The sequence below is a fragment of the Colossoma macropomum genome, unplaced genomic scaffold (assembly GCF_904425465.1).
Source record: "Colossoma macropomum unplaced genomic scaffold, Colossoma_macropomum, whole genome shotgun sequence".
NCBI lineage: Eukaryota > Metazoa > Chordata > Actinopteri > Characiformes > Serrasalmidae > Colossoma > Colossoma macropomum.
Window position 1 is genome coordinate 27,143,666 of NW_023494803.1, and position 24,532 is coordinate 27,168,197.

The 24,532-nt window shown below is 41.7% G+C and overlaps 1 protein-coding gene across 1 annotated transcript in view; it reads left to right on the forward strand.

Moving 5' to 3' along the window:
• The first annotated feature begins 3,763 nt into the window (after positions 1 to 3,763).
• The window catches only part of LOC118823793 (neuronal PAS domain-containing protein 3), a 280,083-nt gene continuing 259,314 nt past the window's right edge, over positions 3,764 to 24,532 (forward strand). Inside the window, exon 1 of the mRNA XM_036593608.1 lies at positions 3,764 to 3,986. Coding sequence (XP_036449501.1) covers positions 3,937 to 3,986 — 50 coding nt within the window. The 5' untranslated portion in view covers positions 3,764 to 3,936. The remainder of the gene's footprint in view (positions 3,987 to 24,532) is intronic.

The following is a 24,532-nucleotide window of genomic DNA, read 5'->3' on the forward strand; positions in this document are numbered from 1 at the left end:
AGAAAATACAACGTAATCCTACTCTGGCTGGAGCAACTAATGTCAATGTTAAGCACTAATGTTAAACTCTGTTAAAAATGTATGAAGCACAACATTACAAGAACATTACAGAACAAATTTTTGCCTTAATCTGGCTAATACCAAATACATAATCTGAAATCTGAAATACAGTCTGCTACATTAATGTACTACATTTCACAAAGCAGTAGCACTGAAATAGTGCAGTGGATCATGAACTCAAAACACTGTAAACATAAACCAAAGCAACAGAGGGAACAAAAGCAATATTGTTGCATTCCATCATTTTGTAGCCTACTGTGTGCTACTTTAAATGACGTTTCATACTGTATAAATATATCTCTCCTTTTCCAGATAAACTTCATTTAAAGAATGCAAAATATACTAATATATACTCGTGACTCTGTGCCTCATGATGTACCTCTACGGACTCATTATCTAATGGGAAATATCAGCAGCTTCTTTTCCACCGGCTTTTAAAGGGTTACTGCTGCAGCACAGCAGCGCGCGCTCATGTGCCTGCGTCTGATTGGCTGTTGGAAGGCCGGGCGCGCGCCGGGTTCACTCGCGCGGCGCAGTTAATCAGCAGCGAAGAATGGCAGGGCTGCACACCAGCGCACATACACACATACACACACTCACACACATCCGCGGCGGCAGCAGCAGCACCTTCACTGGGAGAATTCGTCCAGCAGCAGCAGCAGCCTATCAATAAACACAACGCTGTACATCCCACCTTTAGCGTCTTTAGATTAAAGGGAAACACACATTTGTGGAGAACTCTCTCTCCCACACTAGCAGCAGCGGCAGCAGCAGCACCGTGAGGCGAGAGGAGAGCAGGAGAGAGGATCCTCTCTCAAACACGAAAACATCAGCACGCCGCCACAGCTGAGCGAGGCGAGCCGAATACGTCATCGTTATTAATCTGGACTTTTCCTCGCGTCCAGGCACATACTTACTCACATCTATAGACTAGCCTGGTTTAAACTCAGCCTAGAGTCGGTCTTAGTCTCTCCTGTAAGGCTACCCGCACTGAATAGCCTCGTCTTTTTTGTTCGCGTTCTGTTTTAAAGCTAGTTTGCTCATAGCTGACTTTTTACAGTAACGTTAGAGAAGAGAAGAGGTATTTCTGACGTGCACAGGTAAAAGACAGACTAAAAAAAGCTAATTTTGACTAAAATATCGAACTGTTTCGCACTTTTTCAAAGATTATTTTACTTATACACTAACCTAGCACGTCCGGCAAAGTTAGTTCACGGGTTTGTTTTCATTTCGACTTCGCTTGCTAACATTTATCCGGTATTTTTAAGCTAGCTAAGCTAAAGAAAAGTTCACTTCTGACACAAGTTTGTTTGTTTTTGGCTGGACTACATATTGTCTGTCAACTTTTTCAGTTCGTATTCCAACTTTGAGCGAAGTTTTGGCGTGTTTTGTTTCTGGTTATGGCTAAATAACTCGTGTTTACACACAGAGAGCAGACGCTAGCTCAAAAGTTTTAGCCAAACACGCCTGAGAAAATAAACACAAACAGCAGCAGCAGCAGTGTCGGTCTGTCCTCCTTCTCCTCTCCCAGCACTGACCCCCTGCTAAATCCCAGCCCGTAGCATGGCCGGTGAGCTGGTTGTGAGCGTCACTGATGGGATTGTGTTGTGACTCGCTGTGCCGGACTGCACGCTCTACTCTCACACACGCACACGGACTCGGCTCACGCTCCACTCCCTCGCGCGGGGATGATCAGGATCTTCCCGGATTTCAGCGTTCAGGTGACGGCGGCAGCAGGTGGCGCGGCCGGGGGGATGCCGGCAGCCTCAGCCGTGGGGAGAGTCCCCGGTGCAGCTAACGGGAACCCGCAAAACGTCCAGGGCTTGGCGTCGTACCAACAAAGGTATGTTTACAACCACAACAACAGCAAAAGAGATTCCATTCGCTTTCATCCGCATCAACTCTCACCATTTTACCCACACTGTCGAGTTCAGCACATGCTATTGTTTTCACTCGCAGCTTTAGCAGTCAGTTAGGTCTGCAAATGTGACTTATTTCCCCGCTGTCACGGGCGCTACATGTAAGGGACATACATAAGCCTATTAATTACTGGTGTATAACCACAAAAGTTATCTTTCACTTCTGAGTTTGACCTGTTCAGTCAAAACCATGCGCAGTCCTCAGTAGCCTGAAAAGAGCCCTGTGCAGATGATCAGCTCTTGAATTAAAGCATTTATCAGTCTATATCGCCCACTGCTCAGTGTATTTGATAAAAGGTAATTGGCCATGCAAAACTGCACCGTTATTTGCAGCCTGTGTCTACCGGAACGTTCAAGTAAAGTGGTCAGATGACCTCAGTTAAATGCTGTGAATAGGAATCACATTATTATAATGTGCCATTGAATTTCCATAGGAAAACTTTCACAAAGGTCACACATTAGAGCTGCACACTGATAGTCTGTTGCTGCGTCCAGCGTAGTCTAAGCACAAGACTGAGGCAGGTTAGATTACTCAGAAATGTTTCTACATTAGGATGTGTTTAAGATTACGAGACATTTTAAAGTCCAGGGCCTAGAAGGGTTTGGCACCAATAACAGGTAAATGACATTAAACACATCACTGTAATGTATGGTTCACAGTGTAGTCATGCTGTAAAATAGTGTGTTAAACCCTGATAAAGTTAATAGACATTACATGTTGTTCAATAAACTTGGCAGGTCAACACATGGGTTCATTTCCAAAATGTGAAGAAAGTTCACTAATAAAAGCTGACCAGAGCGTCCTGACCTGTGTTCACAGAATATTCTCAGATTGCTGTAGTGTGCAGGTAAAGTGGACGGTAGACGCAGCCCTTTAACTTCAGATATTTCTTGTAGCATTTGAACGGCAGCTGCTGACCTTGACAGGTCATGGGCTATAACACACAGTTCTTGGCTAATTAGAAAAAGGACATTACACCGGTCAGGAAAGATGAGCCGTTTAACAGACTTACTTTAAACAGGGGCTACACAATAAACCAAAAATCACTAAAGCAGGGTTAATTAAAAGACCAACTTTACACAATACATTGAGTTTTATAGGGCCAGTGGATTAGTTTTCTGAAGCTGATATGAACTAATTTTTATTAACTAAGAGTTTTTTCTCCAGTTTATGATTTGGTCAGAATCAGTAGTTAATTTATAGATTATTTGTAAAGATGCCATTTTAGCATTTACACAGTGTTTAATAGCACAGAGTCTCCAAGTTTAAATAAACATTCAGTTCCGAGCTGAATAAAATCTTTATTTTTTCCATTTTGACTGGTTGTTTAGCATATTTTGGGACATTCTCTGGGTCTCTCTAGAACTCATTTACAGTTAGTTCCACTACATTTAAACACAAATGACTTCTGAAAAGACAGAAACAGACAATTTAGCACATGTTAAGAATCCCGCGTTACACCAACAACCTGTATTCCGGATAAAGGATTTAAAAAAAAACACACCGCTGTTTCCAGTTGCAACTGAGTGGCGTTGTTGCGCCGGCGGGAGCGAACATGAGTCCGTGCAGCAGCGCGAGCGGGGCAGGGCGGCGCAGGGCCACGCAGAGCGGCGCGCAGGGCGCAGGGGCTCGAGCAGCGCGGGGCAGCGGCGAGCCGTGACGGGGCCCGGGTCCCCCGCTCCCCTCCTCCAGAACCCCCGCGCGGAAGCAGGCAGACGCGTCCCCGGGCTCGCGCTCTCCTCCCTCGGCATGCGCGCCGTGCTGTTCTCGCCGTCCCTTTTCCGCCCCCTTCCTTCTTCTTCTTCCCGGCTCGTCCGCAGCAGCAGAGCCGCCATGGCGCTGCCTGAACGCTCCTAGCTCCACACGCCGTCGCTTCTGCTGCCACGACTGAATCAAATCTGAAGCGAGAGAGAGAAAAAAAGGGAAAAAAGTAAGAAATCAAATAATTGCAGGAAGATGGCGCCCACCAAGCCTAGCGTTCAGCAGGACCCTTCACGGAGAGAACGGTAAACGCTCGGTTTGTTGTATGCGAGCACGGCTTCATTAGATGCTGTTGCTTTTTTGTAACGGAGGAGGTGGCGGGGGTTTGGGGGGGATTGAGATGTCAGAAGTTTCCACGCGAGCGTGTGTTTTGGCGGTTGGCACCGCGGCGGTGCGGCTAACTACCAGTCCGTGCACGAAGCGCGCTGTGCCCGAGCCGCGTGCACTCTCTGACGGCTCCGGCTCTGAGGTGCTGCCGGCGCTGCGCTGCTCTGTGCGGGAGTCGGGGAATTCATCGCTTTGACATCGCCGCGGTTTGGCTCTCTGCTCTCGGCTCGGCTGCTGCGGCTCGCTCCGAGCGCTAGGCCGGGCTGGTCTGCTCGCTGCTCGTGTGCCCGCGTGCTAGGAGGCGTGAGGGATTAGCCTAAACGCGGCAGGCGGCTGCTGGAAGAAGTTTGAGTGTTGCATGGATCACTCAGGCTGCTTACCGGAGCCGAGCCCCTCCGCCAGGTAACCGCTGCTGTCACACGTACGGGGCACGCTAGTGAGGGGCTAGCGGCGGGCACTGCTGTCTGCTAGCCCCGTGAGACGACTTTCAGCGGCAGTTCATATCTCCAGACTGAACATGTGTGCAAGCGAAGTCGCCTTACATAGTGCAGTGGAAGACTTTGGGCTTTAAGTAGCTTTGGCTTTTTTAACTGCTGGTCTGTTTTTTCATACTTAACTGCCACATTTGGTGAGGTTCTTTTTTCCCTCCACATCTTAGTGCTTCTCACTTTGACAAAACAAGACATAACCTATAATCCGCAATGCTGTTCTGTTCATTAATGACATGGATTCAGTTTGTGTGATCAGCTCTTGTTTCTGTGTCAGGTAGTAGGTTAGAAAAAAGTAGAACTGAACTATCGTGAAAAGGTGTACTGTGGTGCACCTGTAGCATACGCAAGCCGATAGATGTACAGCGATGTTTTGCAATGTAAACAAAGCCTGCTTTTTGCATACTGCAGTATATATGTGGTCCTCCTTTGGCTTAGTCTATTACAGGCTATAATTTGCAAATTAAAGAAACCCGAGCGCTGAGAGATTGCTCTTTCCAAAGATGTCATACTTATATGGTGAGATTTCAATAGCACCTCTAAAAGTACTAGCATCCAGTCATAATATAGGCCCACATCTTTGGCGCTACATCCTGCACAGTCCCTGGCACAGCAGCAGGAAATGTTTATGCTAAGGCAGTCTGCAGTAATCTTAGTGGCAGGAGCATATTTGTGTGCCATTCTGAGCATATCACAGAGATAGGAATCTGGAAGATGGAATTAATTTTGAGGGGAGAAACTTCATAGCCTGTGCATGAGTGCTCTCTTTATCACCTGTCTCCTATTGGCATTCAGAGGGGCTAAATCGCGCTCTGTGATTTGCTGTGTGGCTCCTCTTGAGAGCTGAACCGAATAACGCTCGGCCTGAAATTCTGATTGAAGGTGTGGGAGTCTATATTTAATATAATGCCTCTTAATAGCATCTGTGTGTTTGCCAGCGTAGCAGCCTGCTGGACTAGGGGCTGGATGTGAGGGTTGTGTTCTCGGGCTAAGCAACTCCGGAGGAGTAGGAGGAGAATTTGCAGAGACAGAAATGGCTTGGCATGAGTTCATACACAACAGTGACCACAAAGTTGGCTTTGTGTCGAAGAAAAGCAACCCCCCCCCCTCCCCCACCCTGGGGGCAAACAAAAGTGCTAAATTGTCCCATTTCCTTTTCTATTAGTGCAGCGGAGTTATAGAACAAAATGAAAGAATTGGAGGCTGAAGGAACAATGTTACAGTGCAAGTGCTTGATGTGTGAATTCTGTGAAGTAGAGAGTGACGTATATCGTTATTTTATTGCATATTCGTCACCAGGCATAAAGCTTTATTTGTATACATCAACAGGTATTTTACAAGGCTCTGCTTTATATTTTCAGTTAAGAAAAGGAGGAAGGTTTTGATCTGTATCTTTCAGATTTTGGTCTCTGTTATTTGAAAATAGAGAATATGATTCATCACTGTTGAAAGCTAAAGATTGTCAGCATGCCGTTAATGAAGAAGAAAATGAACGTTAGGCACTTGCACTTGTGACCTTAGGATAACGTTTATTAGTAGCAAAGCTGCAACATCTCCTGCATGCTATAGAGCTAGACTGACAAGACTGTGCTGTACCACTGAACAAAGGATGCACACTTCCTTGCAGCGATTGGACAATGGCGCACACAGTATGGATTGGAAGCGAGTACGCCATTCTGATACGTATTTATCACAATTAAGAGGGATTTCCAGCCCCCATCTGTGGTTGTTTGTGCGGCGTGTGGCGCGGTGATTACGGCGGCTCTCTCCCCTCTACCCGCTGCTGTTGCTCTGAAGGTCAGTGTAGAGAGGCAGACATAAAGAAGATGCATCCCGCAAAGGTAATAGTGCAGGCATGGCGCACGCTGCACTACTGCACATTGCCTCACGTTGCGAGCTGCTTTATCGCAGCCTTTGTGATGCACACACCACTCCATCAGGCGGGGGATTTTTCATTCTGCCGAAGCTTTGGTTTTCACATGGAGCTGGACCCCTTTATGTTTGTATCAGTGGGATCAATGGAGGGAGAATCAGCTGTATTAGCGCTGGGGAAAAGCCAGAATGCAGCCTGAAGAAAGGCACATGTGAATAGAATAACCAGCCATAGATATTTGGCACTCTGTGCAGAACATGCAGTCTAACGGCGATCAATTTTTATGCAGTTAAATGAAATATCTTTTTTATTTCTGTTCTGTTTTCCTTCTTTGTCTTAATATTTTGATCGTCCAGGAACACGATACTCCAACGATGTAGCACACCTTGTTGAGAAAATGAACGTATGGCAGTTTTTAAATCTTAAACAATATATTTAGCCCTGCGTCATTTATTGCTGTCATAAATAAATATTACTTTCTCAATCGCCGGTGGGATCGTACAGCAACTTTGCTGATCATGCACCTTTCAGGAGCATGTCCGTGAATAATATTCAGTAAATATTATCTCAGATCAGTTGAATACACGGTAGAGAATGAACTGCAAGCAGCGCATACTTCACTTTCTTAACTGTGGTGAAAAGATCAGAGTGGATTTTGCAGCAGGGGGTTAAGAGTGGCCTTTGTTATGGTTTGGGGCTGAGGTAAAAGCAAGCCCTCCTCCTAGGCGTTTAATGTCCACAGTAGATATGAGACCTTCATTTAGCATCTGGCTCCAAAGACAGATGTTCTGCCCGCTGACTCCCATCTGCTTTTTTCCGTTTAGGCTTGCAGCTCTCATCCAGTGCTAGCAGTGAGCGCTGCCCTTTAGCTGCCTCCCCTCACCTCCTGCTGCCGCGCTCCTGCTCCTCAGCCCCGTGCCTTGGCTTCGTCTCCAGTTTTCGCTTCTGACAACTCCAGAGGCTGCTGTGAAACACACAGTGGCAGCTCGCTGGCAGGCGAGGAGCAGATAAGCCTGGTGTTTGAACCAGGGGATGAAACACATGAAATATAGAGTTGAATGGTATGGGTTCAGCGGTACACATACTTACTTAGTTTACAGCATGCACACACAAAGATATTTGGTTGAAATATATTTCAGAGTTTCCCTCCTAACCTACTGTAACTTGCTTTGGGATGTTTTGTCTTTTCAATGTCTTTGACTTGCCCCAAAATCTCTTAGCACTTTCTAAACAAGGAGTGTTCTCCTCCTTATCCACACATCTGTCTCTCAGAATTACTTACCCATGTCAGCCATATGGCTACGGGTTGATAGTGCTCTTCTGTCCTGTAAGGTGCCCCTACAACAGGATGTCAATGGCAATAAGACCCCGTAATCCCCACCCCCCAAGTTCTGGGCGATATATTGTCTGTACAGCTACACAAAACAATATTAAAATTTAAATTAGTTTTAGTTTACTTTTATCAATAGATAACAGAAACTTAGTTTATCCTGTTGAATCGAGTGTCTTGCAGGAAATGCATTTTAAGAATTTGGCAATGGACCCTTCACCTCGTTTAAATCTGCTGCCAGAGGAGTTACGGCATGTGCATGTGCATGTTGGCCACAGTTAAACGTATCATTGTGTAGACTCAGAGCTTTCTGTGAGTTACCTGTTTTCTATCACTCGTAGAAGATGCACCAAGCTTCCTCCATGGTTGGATGCAGAGCGAGAGTTTGGATCAATAAGAGCATTTTTTGTTTTGTTTAATCAGAGTAATGATGATTAGTGGAGAAGAGCAGATTAAATGTCAGAAATAGCCATGTTTTTGCATTGGCCTTGAAGGGTTAATTGAAATGTACATATATGTGTGTGTGTGGAGTATGTATGTATACATGTATAGAGTAGCAGTTCTAAGAATTATGGGTTCATTAACTTTATTAATACGAACTTAAACATCATGTGATAAAATGATACTGTGATATATATGTAAAATATTGTCATATTAAATTTCATCAGTATGACCCAGCACTGCCCAGCCCCCCCGCCTGCATCACTGTATCGCACTACAATCTGACCATACACACCTGCACAGCCCTCACCGGTGATCCGAAGGTTCCGTGTGTGAAATTGCAATTGATTATTCCGGTTAGGCAGAGCAGGAGGTAGGACATGGCCCGATTAACTCCCCACAGACCGCCCTCATACCTCCCAATGACACCCGCTGCACAAGTTGTATAAATGGATTGAGTGGCGCATATGCATGGTAGCCCACCTGTCACTTTAATAACCAAATGTCATAGCAGTGATTTGGCTGGAAATGGAGGTAAGCCGGCTTCAACCTCATGTCGCGGAGGAGCTGCAGCATGCCGAGGTATTTTCTGTAAAGCATTCCTTAAGCATGCCGTCATCTGAAGAAGGCCACCCGTGCTTGGCTTTATTTGCTGGCTTTGTGCTGGCATTTTCCCATGGTTATAGCAGGGTGCACTTTTCCAAAGCCTCACTACAGGGAGCTGTGTTTAGATCTTACCATGTGTTTTGCCACTGCGTCAGTGCAGGCTTGCTAAAGCCAGACTTGATAACACTGTGCTCTGTCCACAGAATGATATGTGTGACTCGTAATTGGCAGAGTGATAGTGTTTCTTTCATCTAATAAAGTCCAAAACTCACTCCAATTCCTGACAAATGGGGCTTTTCTCCCAAGGCATTTGCAGCAGGCTGTGGGAAAGGTCATATTGCTATTGATATGTCAGAATAGCCAGAAGCTAAAGTAAACACACTCACAAACTTCGGAGTACTTTCACAGCCTCAAAGAAAACAGCTCTGTTTTTATGACTAATTTGAGTTTGAAATATATTTCATAGATTTTTTTTTGTACGTTAGAGAAGTTTTCTTCAAATATTTGATCTTGATTTGTCGTCTGTATTGGTGAAGAGAAAACTGCATGAGAAAAGTCCCTCTAGGATTTAGCCACTTTTGCATTAGACTTGTACCAACATATACTTATGTACTGAAACTATATACTTTCTGTAAGATTTTGTTGGTCTGAACATTTTTAGATGAGTACGTTAGATGATAGTTGTGTGATAATAAATAGTGGACATAGCGCTGGGCAGTATTTCTACTGTGATAAATTGTCACAATATGCTTTTGTGAACATATTGACGATATAGTCAGTATTTAAAGAGCACAGATCGCCTGCATGTTTTATTCCAAAAGCACATAATTAAGTCAGTTTAATTGGATTTAGTGCAGTGCAGTGTGTGGAACATTGAATCAAATTTTTACTCATTTGTAATCTATTGGGAGGTTTTGTCGCTTCCAACTTATCACACTTTAGAAAAGTAAATATCATAATATGTGTCACATATCATGAAAAGGGCTTAAAGTATTATATTTTTGTCATATTACCCACCCCTAAGTAGACAAGCTCTGAAGCTAGCGGCTGACCAATGTGAAAAATTTTATGGCAGATACTAAGACTGATTTTAATGGGCTAAAAATTCAGATCACCCATCTCATTGGCTGATACATTTTTATTTATATTTAAAGTTTTTATTTTTCTACTCCAGTAGTTTTTGTAGTGCTTTTACTGACGTTTGCTTGTTAGTTCTCAATTATCAAACTTCTTAAACTCAAATAAGCGTCAGATAGTGTTAAATAATCTAAACATTGTAGCACTTTGTTTTATGTTTATTATTTTTTAGTTCTCTTTTAAAAAAAAAAAAAACCTATAACTCGTGCTAAAGCATACGTTTTGACATGTTTTCGTTATTTTAACCATGATTGTGATTTGTGTTAAGATTCACCTGTTCGTGTGTTGCTGTCATACAGTTAAACGGGGCTACTTTAATTGTTTTTTTTTCAGTGGCACAAAGTGTTAGGAGATCATGAGTTAGAATCCTGCTGATGCTGCCATAAAAAAAAAAACAGTAATTGGTGGCGATATTTTTGCTGATACTGATAACGCTCTGGGCCGGCTGCTGTTATTGGCCAACTGATCTATCAGTTGGGCTCTAGCGGATACCCTGTGTTACAATTATCTGTCATCACCATATAGAAACTTCTGCTTAGTCTAAGGCAAGCTGCTCCTGGCTGCAGAACATTCCCATTTCAGACCATTTAGTTGTGTTTGGTCTTGGCCTGTTAGAAATTATACATTCAGCATTGTAAAACATTGTAAGTCACCAACTTGAGAAACCTATAAATATGGCTGAGTATAAGCATACTCAGTGTAAAATAGGTTTTACCAGATATTTCATTTTCAACAGTGTATAAATCAGGAATGTTTTATTTATTGTGTATAAGAACAGCTGAAAGCCACAAACAGCCTCTTTCATTGCCTCTTAAAGATTTACAGACTGGGCTTAGGAGCTCACATTTGAAAGATTAGTTTGGCAAGAGTGATAGAAATACAGTTTTGTTCATAAACGGCCAATCCTTGTTTACAAGATAACCGTCTTTTCCAGCGCTTCAAGAGCTCTCCTCCAGCTTTCAAGTAGCACTCAAAGATGGAAAAAAAAACATATAGAAAACTTTTTCAATTGAATAGAAATAACTTTCTAGGGAGTGCACTTGAAATAGTCAAGGTTTTGTGAGGTCACATCTGTTTTTTTTTTTTTAAGACGTTATTTCATGGCTGTGCGGCTCCCTTCTCTTTAATTCCTTTCATCTCATTGTAGCCCCCTGTGTTTGAAAGTGTAGGTCAATAAGGATGGGCACATTGCGAATTTCATGATCTGTGTAGTGGAACAAATTGAAAGCAAAGCCTATATCAATCACGCTGAAGGCAGGGTTAATTGTTCCTGCTTCACAAGAACAGTGGACAGATAAAGCAGTAATGAAGCACTTATGTCTTCGATGTGTGCACTCCTCAGGATGGAACGATAGAAAACACGCAGAATGTTTATCCATTACATAATTGTTACAGAGCAAAACTGAGAATAAAGAAAACTTGCGATGTCTCTGATTTCTTATGAAGAGCCTTCCATTTAGTGGAAGAATATTCATGTAAAGTTTTGGATTTGCTTTTCATGATTTTAGATCATACTTACAATACTGGTGTTATTATTCCTGGTTAGTATTATTATATTTACTACTGATCCTTATGCTTATGAATAAGGATGCTTATGAATGTTTATGATTGTACCAAGGCAGTAGAGGCAAACCGTGCTGATAAGCTGCTTCTAGCATGCAACAGAGTAAACAGAAGAGATTCTCACTCCTGACTCTAGCTTTCTTTCTTTGACGGGAGGCGCCCCTAAAGGGCATTGTTCCCCCTGACTTGTAGTTGTTGAATCCATTAATTTTCACAAAAAGCTTGTATTGGCAGTTCATGTGAATTTGCATATTTATCTCAAGGCTTAGCCTTCTGCTCCTGAGAAATTGTAAATTGGAGAATTTTAAAAGAAAATGTATTTTTTTTTACAGACACTCTCACATATACACATACGCATACACAAACGTATGCTAACACACACACACACACACACACACTCTTACACATATATTATATATACGTATGTAGTATTTAGTTAATTGAAGTCTGAAGTCCATGACAGCTATCACAACACAGTGGGTAATTCTGAAAATTAATGAGAATGATAATGCTTAAAAGACTGTTCCAGAGTTTGCCCAAACTCATTAACTAAATCTCTCATTTAAATACATCCTAAAGACTTTCAAATAGAAAAAAACACATTATTGCTATATAAGCATTACCCCGATTTGAAAATGCTGAAATGCAGAATTTTCTGGAAGACTGCAGTTGATCAGTTTGTATTCAAGCCTGCCACCCCCCCTAAATAGAGATCCTCTGTCATAATACACCTAGATAACTCTTAAATAGTAAACGAAAAAAATCATCTGCCTTTGGAATGAATTATACATGTTTTGGATTTTTTTTTCATTTTAATTCAATTCAGTGCCCTGAAACACTTTTATATGGTATTACAGTATGTTACAATGGGCCATTATGACCAAGGTACATTCACATACATTTCTTTTGCTTTACATATGGGTCTTTTTTTTTAGCTATAAATGACTATTTGTCTATTTTTTGCAAGATATCCCAACATTTGACCATGCGAAACCTTTTAAAAATATCAGTATTAGTAGTCTTACCTGGTATAGACTATAGAATAAATAGGGAGAGTGTAGTTGATAGGTTTAGGGCTTTGTACTCTAAGTTAACTAGTCGGCTCATTCATCGTAGTATTCTTTTACAAGTGCATTATAGTGATGTCAACTAATCAGTCTGGACTTTTGTTTGACTTCTACAACAGTTAGTCAAGGACAGCCCTAAATTAGAGCTGTTAAAGGATTAAAATAATGAATTGTGATCGATTGCATTATTTTGCGTAAGAAGGTTAATTTTATCAAAATGTATTTATTACTTTCAATAATTCAATAACATTGGTCTCATGAGCTCAGTGATCACAGGATTCTCGTAAACCTGAACGTGAATGTGATTCCCATAGGTTTTCAGTGAGAGCAACAGTGGCTGCATGTTCCAACCAATGAGTGTATATCATATATATCATATATGCATGATTGTAGTCCTCTCAGTCCTATTTTGCATTCAGCTTGTGGATCCTTGTTACAATGGAGATTCTTGAGGGGAGCTGTAGCTTTACACTTTGCTGTTGCTTTTGTTGGTTTGCTGTTTGTTGATTTGTCCATAGAGCCATAAACACTGTCCAGTGTAGTTTGCCAAAGGTGCTGAAGGTATAGCTTAAAGCCATTTAAAAGTTGTATTTGAATGAGAGAGCTACAGTCACAAATTCTATAATAGCAACATACAGCACACAAGCAGCTGGGCTCTAGCCTGGGCTAGTGTGGATGGTCAAATTAGCAAAAGTGCAAGCAACATTAAAAAGAATAGCGGCATAAATAATATATTGCATCAACATGTTAACCTTGACAGTCCTACTTTGTAATAATTTAACCATGAACACATCTCCCTGTGAGTTGTTGGATTGAAGAACATACTGATGGACCCTGCAATCAAAAGAAGCCTCACCATTAAACCTGAATGGTAAAGTAGAAACTGCTCATGTATCATTTAGAGCTATGATGTAATATGTGAAGAAAAGAAGAGGACAGGAGTTAGAACTTGGCTTGTTGAAAAGGAGTCATATGAAACAGAGAAGGGCTCAGTTCAGGATCTGTAAGTGGTTTGGTAAAGTTCTTTTTGTGTTTTCTTTCCCAGTATTATGAAGCCTCTTGACATGAAACCCCAAATAACCTTTCACAGGGTTGTGATGAAGCCTGTGTTGACACTGCAGGTAGCTGTGTTCTCCCTCTGCTGTCTTTGGCAGAGAGAGACAGGACCTATGCCAGCCCTGTCATCCTGCTTGTGCTGATGTTTTGAAGTGCTGCCGTCGTTATCTCGTGTGAAACGTTTCTCAGCTTCATAGAGTCCCTGATAGCTCAAGTTAATCCCACCCCCCACGTTATCGCCACCTTCTGACTCTGCCAATTAGATTTTAACATATCATATCTAATTCGCCCTTTCTCCCTGTTACAAACCAGTAGCAGTTACAGTTCAGGCTGCCTTTCTTCTCGCTAGGCAGGAAGTCTCTGTACAGTCTTTAGCCTGTGCTGTACCTCAGTGATCTACAGCCTCAAGGTGGGGCCAGAAAAAAATTACTCACCCACTCCAAAGCAGTGTGTATTGCCCTAGCAATGATGACCACTGTAGATACAATAGATCCAGTGTATTGAGACGTAGTCTCCAAGCAGGACAGTTAAGTCTCGTAGGACTAAAAGGGCAAATGAAGCCATTTTAGACTTAGAGACAGATGAAGCTAATAGCTAATCTATTTAGCAACGATTGTACAAACAATAGCCGTTCATCTTGTTTGTTACAAAACCATTCAGGCCTTTTCCTTTCCATGGCCAAGCACTAGCTGAACCAACTTTACACTTGCTGTGTAAGTATAGATGCTCGTAAAGACGTATTATATGCTTAAGTGTGGATTGTAAGTGTTCAGTCAGTGTAACATTTGTGTTCATAAGTAGAAGATTTGAAGATATGATTTGATGAGAATTATTTTTGTTGTGAAAAAATGCCAAAATAATGGCAAAATAATAGAAATAGGAGGCGCAGACAGAAACCTGTCAATGCTGAATGTACGTTAAATGTAAATGTATAGTAATGAAAAGGAAAGTAACACTCAACTTCTAGGGGGTTAAAATGTTATAGTACAGTAACATTATAATTGAATTGAGCATCAATGTTAACAGCAGCATATATGAAGCCTTTGAAATTGCTTGCATTTATTTTGATGAATTAGATAACGGATTAGTGTAACACAGTAATATGTGCTGCTTCTCTTTTTACCCTCTCAGTTTTTTATTTTCTGTTTTTAAAATGAACAATGCCGACTTTGCTCAGCTAGATTACGGTATAGATGTGACTACACCCTCTCTCTCAGGGCAGAGTGTTTGGTTTATGTTCTGTGTTCTGGCTGTCTTTGGAGCACAAGAGGAGAGAGTGTGTGTGAGAGAGAGAGCGCATGAATAAGCGAGGCTAGAGACTATATGCTTCAGGCTAGGAGTGAGTGGGCCTCTGGCACTGTGTGTGTACTTAGACTCTTGTGCTGAACTCTGTCTGCTAAGTCAGAATCGCGCCTGGCCCAGAAGCACTGATGTACCCTTAGGGGTGGGCAATATTATGATATGTTTTAGTTTAAATTTGTTACATCACAGTACAGTTTTCTGAGTATGTCAAGGTTATCATCAGTACTTCCAGAGCACTGAACAACTGCATGTTGTGTATAGTAACTACATAAACTTCATAGTAACAAATAGCTGATTGGATGTCGGCGCATTTTGCCATATTATTATTTTTTTTATTTTTACTGTTTCATTTTATCGTTTGATTTTTTCCTGTTTCTTTTTTAATAATTTATTTTTGCAAACATTGAATAAAAAGTAAACTAAGTTCTTTGGTAATCTCAGAAAAGCTAAATATACAAATACATATGAAACATACACATACATATGAAATTGTATTTAAGTATCAAGCCTGTTCAACTAACATAGTGTTTGAAGTCCCTGTTTCATATCTATTGAGAAAAGCATCTCCACCCAACTTCGTCACACTGCTTTTTAAAATGAAATCAGCAAAATAGTGATTTCAGTTCTCTCCATTGTCACTAATCAGGCAGACAACAAACTATTTAGTAACAACTTAGTGTGCACTCAAAAAGGGTTAGTAATGTAATAGAAGAATCACGGTTGGTTCCCTAAAGAGATTGATGGTTCTTTAAAGATGTGCTGTGTAAGATTTGGGAATTTGGGGGTGCAACATGATGAAGAACACTTTGTAATGTCAGGTATGCTTCGTACCCCTTCCCCGAGCAAATGAATCACATTAAGGAGCATTCAAAGAGAATGCAGAACAAAAACTTGGTGAAGGGCGTGTCTTTATGAGCATGTAAGTGAATTATCTACTATTACCACCATAATATCATCGCTATAATGTTGATATTGTATTTGAAACCTGAATATCAATCCGGACCTTCTTTTTTTAGTCTGTACATGTGAGATTACTATGTGAAGACTTATGACATGGTCCAAAAAACTGAAGTGAAATCTGACCCAACACCTTAGACTTTCAGATTATTATTTCAGGCTTTATGGGGTGGCTCGCAGCAGCGAACAGACATTGTATTTTCATTTTTTTCTCCTGACTCAGTAATGCTACTTGTTTCAATTAAAAAAAAAATCTTACATAGCATAGCTTTGAAGACTGAAGACTAAAGCCCAAAGCAATACAGAGACAAACATAATGACCAAGTGGTGAAGGGTTAAAAGAAAGCAGTGGGTGACGGAACTGTGCATCAATATTTGGACAGTTACTGTGTAGCGCACCAGATGAGCACAGCATCTGCTGTGTGAGGAAGGAGGGAGCGTGTGTGTGTTTGTGTGTGTGTGAGAAAGAGTAGGGCACTGTGAAGGCTGGCACATACTGCGCGCCCAGACTCATTGGCCCAGACACATTCCACAGGAAGTCCTACAATTCAGCTGGCATGCACCCCCCAATATTCATCATAAATATTTGAGTAATACCATAACCCAAACCATGCCCCATTCATTATTCTAGTGTGAGGGAAACATTTAGTGCTCTCTCGCTCTCTCTCTCTCTCTCTCTCTTTTTCTCTTTTCTTTCTCTCTCTCTTTTTCTCTCTCTCCTTTTCTGAGAGGCCTCCTAAATTGTTTTTCATGCTGCAAATGTCAGTGTGTTTATTTTTCGATGAACTGCATCATTAGATATAACAAGAATAATCTTAAAAATCTCACTTCAGCACTGTATAATCTGGTGCTCCACTTCAAAGCCAGCCTGTTTACCATATCAAGGCGATGCTGTCAGAAGATATTTCTCCCTGCTTGTTTACGATGAAACCAGCAAAATTGCCGGGAATGGAAACAGAGAACATTTTTGTTAAGTTGTGACGCTCATTAAAATGGATACTCTCTCTCCCCTATGGCCCTCTCTTCGCTGCTAATGTTCTGCCGAGACCATTTGCAGACATTTAGAACATTTTGTTTTCTTCTGTCTTGCTTTGTCTCAGCTCGGCGCTGTTTAACCCTCTACGCTGTGCACATTGTCCCTCTGATGCGAATCCTTTAATGAGCGCGCTGACAAATACTGTAGAGGCCTTTCAGCTTTGTGTTTGGAACCCGGGAAGAGCCTGTCTGTCAGAATTATGTTCTACACACTGTCGAGAGAACACGCTTCAGATCCTCAAAGGTACAGACGTGGCAACAGGGCCACAGGTACATTTACTGTTGTGAGGAAGCACCAGAAATAGTATTGTTGAAATTGTAGAGATAGAAAACATACTGTTGCAGCCCTTACGCAGGACTGTTTTTATCTATAAGCGGTACAAGCAGTTGCTTAGGGTCCCCAAGCCACCAAGAGCCTTACAAGCATGTAGTGTTTAGATAGTTTATACTGTATATTATTTATTTTGTTTTATTTATATATTCAGATCTTCTGTTTGATTTATTGTCTTTGCCTTTTACCCCCGTTTTTCCTGTATTCATTATTGTTTCATTTTTGCATACCAGGTATTATGATTGATGTGCTTTGGGTCCCCAAAACTTCTGAAATTACGCTATTCGTACATGCACTGTATATAAAGTGCTTAGAGTATAAAGTGCTTGATTATATACATGACTCGCTGGCATCCCAGGTCATATGATATTTACTACCAACCCAACAGCAGTGGGCCTAACACAGCAGCATCAGTGCCCACTCTTATGGCAAAATACATAATCAGCACATTTGCCTGATGTTTCAGAATGGATCTGTTTCACGTTTCAAACCCCAGAGTAAATTGCTTGTGGTTCTTCATAGTATCAAGTATCCGTGCCACTAGGGGTCACTAAGAGGAAGGCTACACTGGAGCTGTGTAGATCCCCAAAAATGATAAAAATAAAAGCCAGAGGTATTATTTGGAAACTGAATTTTTTTTGTTCTGGCCACCTTGATTCCAAGTGTGATTGTACGATGATGGCCAATTCCACTGTTGTGGTGTTTGCTCAGTTAGTGCCATTGCTGTTGTGTTGGTAGTAAACATCATATGATGTGGGATGCCAATGAGAAATATATGATCAAAGCACTTGTTTTTCATCTCTCTACCTACTCCTCTTTTACATGTAGATGGATTTGCAAACATGAGAATTACACACATTGACAACAGGAAAATCTTTCTATGTTATACTTCCTCTCAGTATGACTCACCACCTACCATCATCAGAAGCTTTTATGCGCTCTTACAAATAAAGGTTCTTAAATGGTTCTTGGCTTAAAGATGTGGGGGAAAAAAATCGATATAGAACATTTGGGTTATGTTGAGGTTCATCATGCTTATGATTCATTTTCATCAAAAGATTGCTTAAGGAACCACAAGTGCTTTTTCTATGGTCTTGCTCCAGAGAACCCTTTTGGCACCTATATTTTTAAGAATGCGATGGTATGAAGGATGTTAACAAAAGGTCAAAAGCAGGACTTGTCCTTTGCAGGCCCCGTCTGGAACAGCTTTGTAACACTTTTTCCTCTCAGGCTCTGTGCTTTGACTTACTTTAACAGCACCAGCGTTGCCTTCTCCTCTCCAGCAGTCCAGGAGCACGGAGACACGCCACCTATGATGAATGGGGCACCTTGTCAGTTAAAATGAAAATTCTTAGCCGGGTGATAGCTTCATATTAATGCCTGTTTTATGGATTGGAGCAAGTTGTCTGAGCAAGATGAATGTGGGTGATGGGAGCAGAGATAGGGAATGAAATGGCTCCTCCACCTTCCTCTGGAGCGCAGGGCCCCTGGGTGTGGCCTGTCATACAGTACAGCACTCTCTCTCCTGTCCGCCTGCACCGGCAGCAAGACATTTCCTAATCCGCTCATTCACTTAATGCACCATTGTGTGCCAGAGTTGGGTACGGCAAGTCTCATTTCATGTGCCCATTCCATCAGGCTCTTTATTCCTGTTAGAAGTCCATCTTCCTTCTCCTTTCTCTGACTCACTCTGTCTTCTGCTCTCTTTCTTTCTTGCGCTGTCTCTCTCTATGTGTCTGTCGGTTTCCCTTTTTTCTGCACCGACCCCATGTGCCTGCTTCCTCATCTCTCTCTGTCTTTCGCTCTCTATCTATCTCCCTCCCTCTTGCTCTCTTTTTCTCTCTTTCTTTCTCTCTCCCTCTGTCCCTCCCTCCCTCCCTGCGCTTGGCTGTGGCTGAATGCTTTAAGTGTTGTTCAGTCAGAGCCCTGTTCCCGACTGGCTGGCAGGCTCACACTCAAAGCTTAGTGATCTGTTCAGACACATTCAATTCACACCCAGCTCAGTGGGCTCACCCACAGCAGTCAAAGCAATGATATTGATTCAGGAAAAGGGGAAAAAAATAACAGGATGCTTTTTTTTCCTTTTTAATTTTAATGTTTACATCTCGTTTTTAATCCTCGTGTCCAACTCTCTTTTGAAATGAAACCCATCCCATCCCCACACTCTGAAAAAACAAAAACAAACCGGTAATTACAAGGGATGTGACATGAAATGGACCTGGACCAGCAGAACACATGAAAGAGTAAGTGCAATGGGAGCTGAGGGCTTGGACATGGCCACAGCGAGGGGTCTTTGAGTGACAAAAAAAAAGGGGGATGACTTGAATGTGGAGAGAGAGGGAGGGGGCCGAGGGACATAGAGAGACATAACAGGGAGAGAGAGGAAAAGAAGAGTGGAGCTGAAGCTCTGGTTTGGAGCTAGAAGCTGTGAGCTGATGAATGGCAACATCATAGAGCAGTGAAATGCTGGCTTTTAGAGAGCGCCTTACATCAAGCCAAAAGCTGGAAGCAGGAGATGTAAATATCGGCCATGTCCCCTGCATTGTTCTGGCCCAGCATGCACCCTATCCCTCTGTCTCGCGTGCTGGAAATGACAGTCCAGATGAACAGCTCATGGAGAGCTGTGCTGATGCCATGTTTGTGGGCCGATTTCAATGCTCTGCATAAGGCATGTACTCAGCATGCTCTTTGTGGCTGTGCTGGATTACAAGATGTTACAGAATCAGAATCAGAAAACACTTTTTTCACCAATGCATGATGTAAACATACGATGCACAGGCATGTGTTGGAATTTTGCATAGAACAAATCAGCGAAAATCTCTAAAATAGTTTTATAGAGGGAAGGAAAAATAAGTGTTTCTAACTTTAGGGTATGTTAATGTAACAAGATTGTTCCATTTCTACTGGTCACTTCCTGATGAAATGGTCACACAATGGAGAGACAATGGAGTTACAAGGTAGAGATGACATATTGGTATTGATATCAGCAGAAAATGTCAGATTTTATATCAGAGAGGGAAAAAATATGTCTGATCCATATAGAAAAATTGTCACAATTTACAAGACATATCATGATATTTAGGTACGCAGACAAAATGTGGTTGAGTCTAGTGGTAGTGTCACATTTAAAAACTGCTATTGAAAACTGAATACAATGATTGTTATTTAACATTTCACATACTGCACTGCAATACATCCAACTAAACATAACCAAATATGCTCTTTTATAATGAAACAAGCAGTTGTTCTTTACTGGTGATGTCCACGATATGCTCAGAAATGCATATTGTGTATCACAGTAACATAAATGATCATAATAATGATAAAATATTGTCATATTGTCCACCCCTAGATCCAAAAATTGATTTCCAGTATTAAAAAAGAAAAAGTGGTATTGTACCATGTCTGTTATAAGGTTTTGATATGACAGTGACAAAATAAACAAACATTATCGATACAAAGAACGTTGAACACACAGGGCATTTAACAATCAACGTGCATAGAGACCAAAGTACAAAATATAAATAGAAAATAATAATAAATCTTGCAAATTGTAAATAAATACAAAAAATGTTGTCAGGTGTTTGATGATGGTAAAAACTGCATATGTGATGTTAATGATGTAGAATAAATAACTAAATCAGTAGTTATTCATGTTCCTTTTGCATATGTTCCCACTGCCATCTCATTAATGCTCACGTCCAGTATAACATTTATTTATTACAAAGCCATATTGCATTCTTATTACCAAATAAAAAATATGTAATTAATATGTAAAACAATCGTGTTAGGTCCCTCATGTATTAGCAGGACACTATATTCACTGTTCAAGTATCCAGAATAATTCTTGCAACAGTGGTGTGTTTAATTAAAGCTGTAAAAGTGAGTGGTGTTAAAGGGAAGTGCACTTTAAAAAGCATTCAGCTCTTGTCTTTATGGCCGTTCTCTCTGAGAGAGTGGGGAATGGTGCCTTGCGCTTCAGAGGCCCCTAGATTTATATCAGAGAGGTGCTCACAGGCCATCCTGCTCTTTGCCTTATTAATGACAGTTGTGCTGACTGAGTTTTAGCACTGAAGGGAAAGACCTTGCTTGGCTTTTCAGGCCTGTGTGGGAATGTACGTCTGTGGTTAATTCTATTTCCTGGTGAACAAATTTTGATAGATGGTATGGTTGCAGTACAGAGCTGAATATGTTTTTCACAGTAAAGCTTGCTTGGTCTCTGGGGGAAGGCTGTTTTGGATGGAAAAACAGAAGTGGCAGATGACGTTTATGAAGTTATATCAGCTCATATACTATTCAGTTGCGACCTCTGACACCTTACCTGATTCAGTAGCTTTTGTCTGAGATGTTCTCAGTGTGTGTAGCTGAACAGGGACTGCAGTGGACAGGGGCTCCTGGGCGTGTATTGCAGTAATGGGAGCACTATAAGGTGGCAGTATAACCATGTCTGGCACTATGAGGCTTTTTTGAGGGAGGCCAGGTCATAGGATCACTCTGGCTGGAGGGAATGAGGATAGCAGCAGGGACACCACTCTCCACAGAGCAGCAAACGAGTGCTAAATGACTCCGACATGCTGTCCCTCTACATCTCATAATCACATCCACTGTGTCCCACTGTTGCCCAAGGGCAGCATCATAGAAGTAAAATAATGATATCATGGTCACCCTATCTAAAACCTTCATGGTGGTGGTATTTTTGTCTTATTAGAATTTTGACTCAATTCTTGCAAGACATTTTCTCTATTGTAGCTATTGTGAATTCCTCAAACAAGGTAATCTCAAGCTAAAATCACATGTACTGAAATGTGATTGATTCCTTCCAGCTCAAATTCCATGGAAATGCTTGGATAACTACTACCAATAATGCCTTCCTCTCAGTTTTAAATCATGCCTGGACAGTTATGTCATTCTTTGGAATAAAATCACTTTTGGGGAAAACTAGCCCGTGGTCTCTTCTCTCTTTTCTCCAAAGGTCAGGGCTTATGTCAGCTCAGTGTGTCCAATGGCTTGAAAATTGTGGCTTTCCTAAAACTGAACATGGCTCTAGTCTACCCCACCATTTTCTGTCAGCGTCACCAACATCTATATCAGAATGTGCTTTCCTGCACTTAGCCAATGGACAGAGCAGCAGATTATTTCATCATATGTCAGATGATGAATTTCTTTTCTCGTGATGCAATAGCCTGCTTGTCTCGCTCATCATTATTAACTGTGGCTTTGGTGATGGAGCTTGTGTCTTAAGCCCAGTCTCTGAAAGCTTTTACATCTGCGTCTCTCCCATCCTTAGCCCTTTCCCCTGTTTCCTTTCATAGCCCTCCTTCCTCTCCCACATACTCTTGTCTCACACCCATATGTATTCTAATAATACCCTGGGAAGGATATCTCATTGAATTACTGGCTCTCCTGTCTTTCATGTTTCATGTAGCCCTGGCTCATGGTTTGGTTAGCTAATGCTTTCAGTTTTCTTTCATGGTGCATTAGACTGGACAATGACACAGAACATCAGAAAAAAACATGGAACCCTTTCTCCTCTAAACCATTCTTCAAGTGTGGACCAACATTAAGTATGCTATTCATAAGCAGACCCAAAAAATGTACCCTGTGTGAAACTTGTCAAACATGTGACATAACTCGTTTACTTGCTAACTACTTGACAAATTATCAGACAACAATGAGCTACTGGTGATTAGCCAGCATTTAGCTTAATAAAAGTTTGTTTTCTGTCAGACTGATACAAAACAGTGCACACACATGAACATGCAGAATGCCAGTCATAGTGTAATTGATAAAATTATGATAGTTGTGGCTAGTGTTGCACTGATACGAGTACTGTATCGGTAACTGCACCGATACTGGGACTTAAACCCAGTATCGGTATCAGTGATGGAGATACCAATACCTGTGACTGACACCACAAAGCAATTTGTGACACGTGCATGCACGTAGACAGAACTTAACAACACGTCAGCAGTGTGGGATGACAAGCATGATAATGATAGAACTTTAGCCTCGATTCAGCTAGCCAGCTAGCCAGGCCGGTGCGTCCACTGGCCCCACCTGTGGTGCACCTCTGTCGGTCAGCTGTATCACTCAGCAGCACGGCCTTGCAGCCTGTTGCTTCAACCAAGCCGGAAAAAATACTGAAAGTCGTTGCTGACAGCATGAACAGTGATGTTTACTGAACTGATGCTTAGAGATAAGCACAAGTGAACAAGATGCACATATGAGACAAATGACTTGAGAAATTTGGATGTGAAACAACATTCAGCTCAGTTTTTGAGCCAGAGAAGCTGCTGTGTGCTGATGTGTAAACACCATAGGTTTATCTGTACAATGTTCAGTTCTGTTTTTAACTGTTTTGCACAATAAATATATTTTACATTTACTTAAGTTGTTAAACATGGTTCTTATTACTTATTATATAATTATAAATAAACAAAAAAAAAGAAGTTTTCTTAAGCATGAAATGAATGTAATCCAACAAGTAAGATGAGTGTGTTTTATTCATGACGCAGAACATAGATTTTACCAAAAAAAATTTAAATGTAATTGTAGAAATATTAGGATTTATAGGTGAGTTAGAGTTAGTATGAGTATTGGTACTCGGTATCAGCTGATACCAAAGGATCAGGTATCAATATCGGGAGCGAAAAAGTGGTATCGGTACGTCTCTAGTTATGGCTGTCTTTGTGTACAATAAATATCAGACAGCCTGTTTACCTCTGCTTCTGAGGCTGAGGAACATATTCCTCATATGTTTCTGTGAGTACAGAGAGGTGAGCACATCATCTCAGGGAGGGTGTGCTGATTCTGGATCACTTTTGCTGAATCTCTGTAATTGCATTATTAGCAAAAGGAAAGGCCAAAACCGGCCCCAGATCAGCAGTCTTTGCCTGGGTGTGACTCTTGGCATGTCTGGCAGTGCTTCACTGCTCTGGGCAGGCTTCTGTGGCAACAAGGCTGTCAGAGGGGTGAGGCCTGTCAGGGACATCGTCTCTGAGCTCATCTGTCTGCCTGAGCTTTATGTATATAGGTCAAAGACAATGGACCGGTGAGAAAGGGAGAGCGAGCGAGAGAGAGAAGTCAGGCCACTGATAAAGTGCAGCAGAAAATTAAATGTTGGTGTATTGTGGTATCATACAAATGACAAATGACATGTGGTAATGGTCTTAAGCTGATAGCAATGCTGCTGCCAGCCTAGTCTTCAGCCACATTAATTCCGGCAGGCAGGTCTGGGCCGTGGACAGCCGCTCTTGCGCTGTCCGCCATGACCCGCAG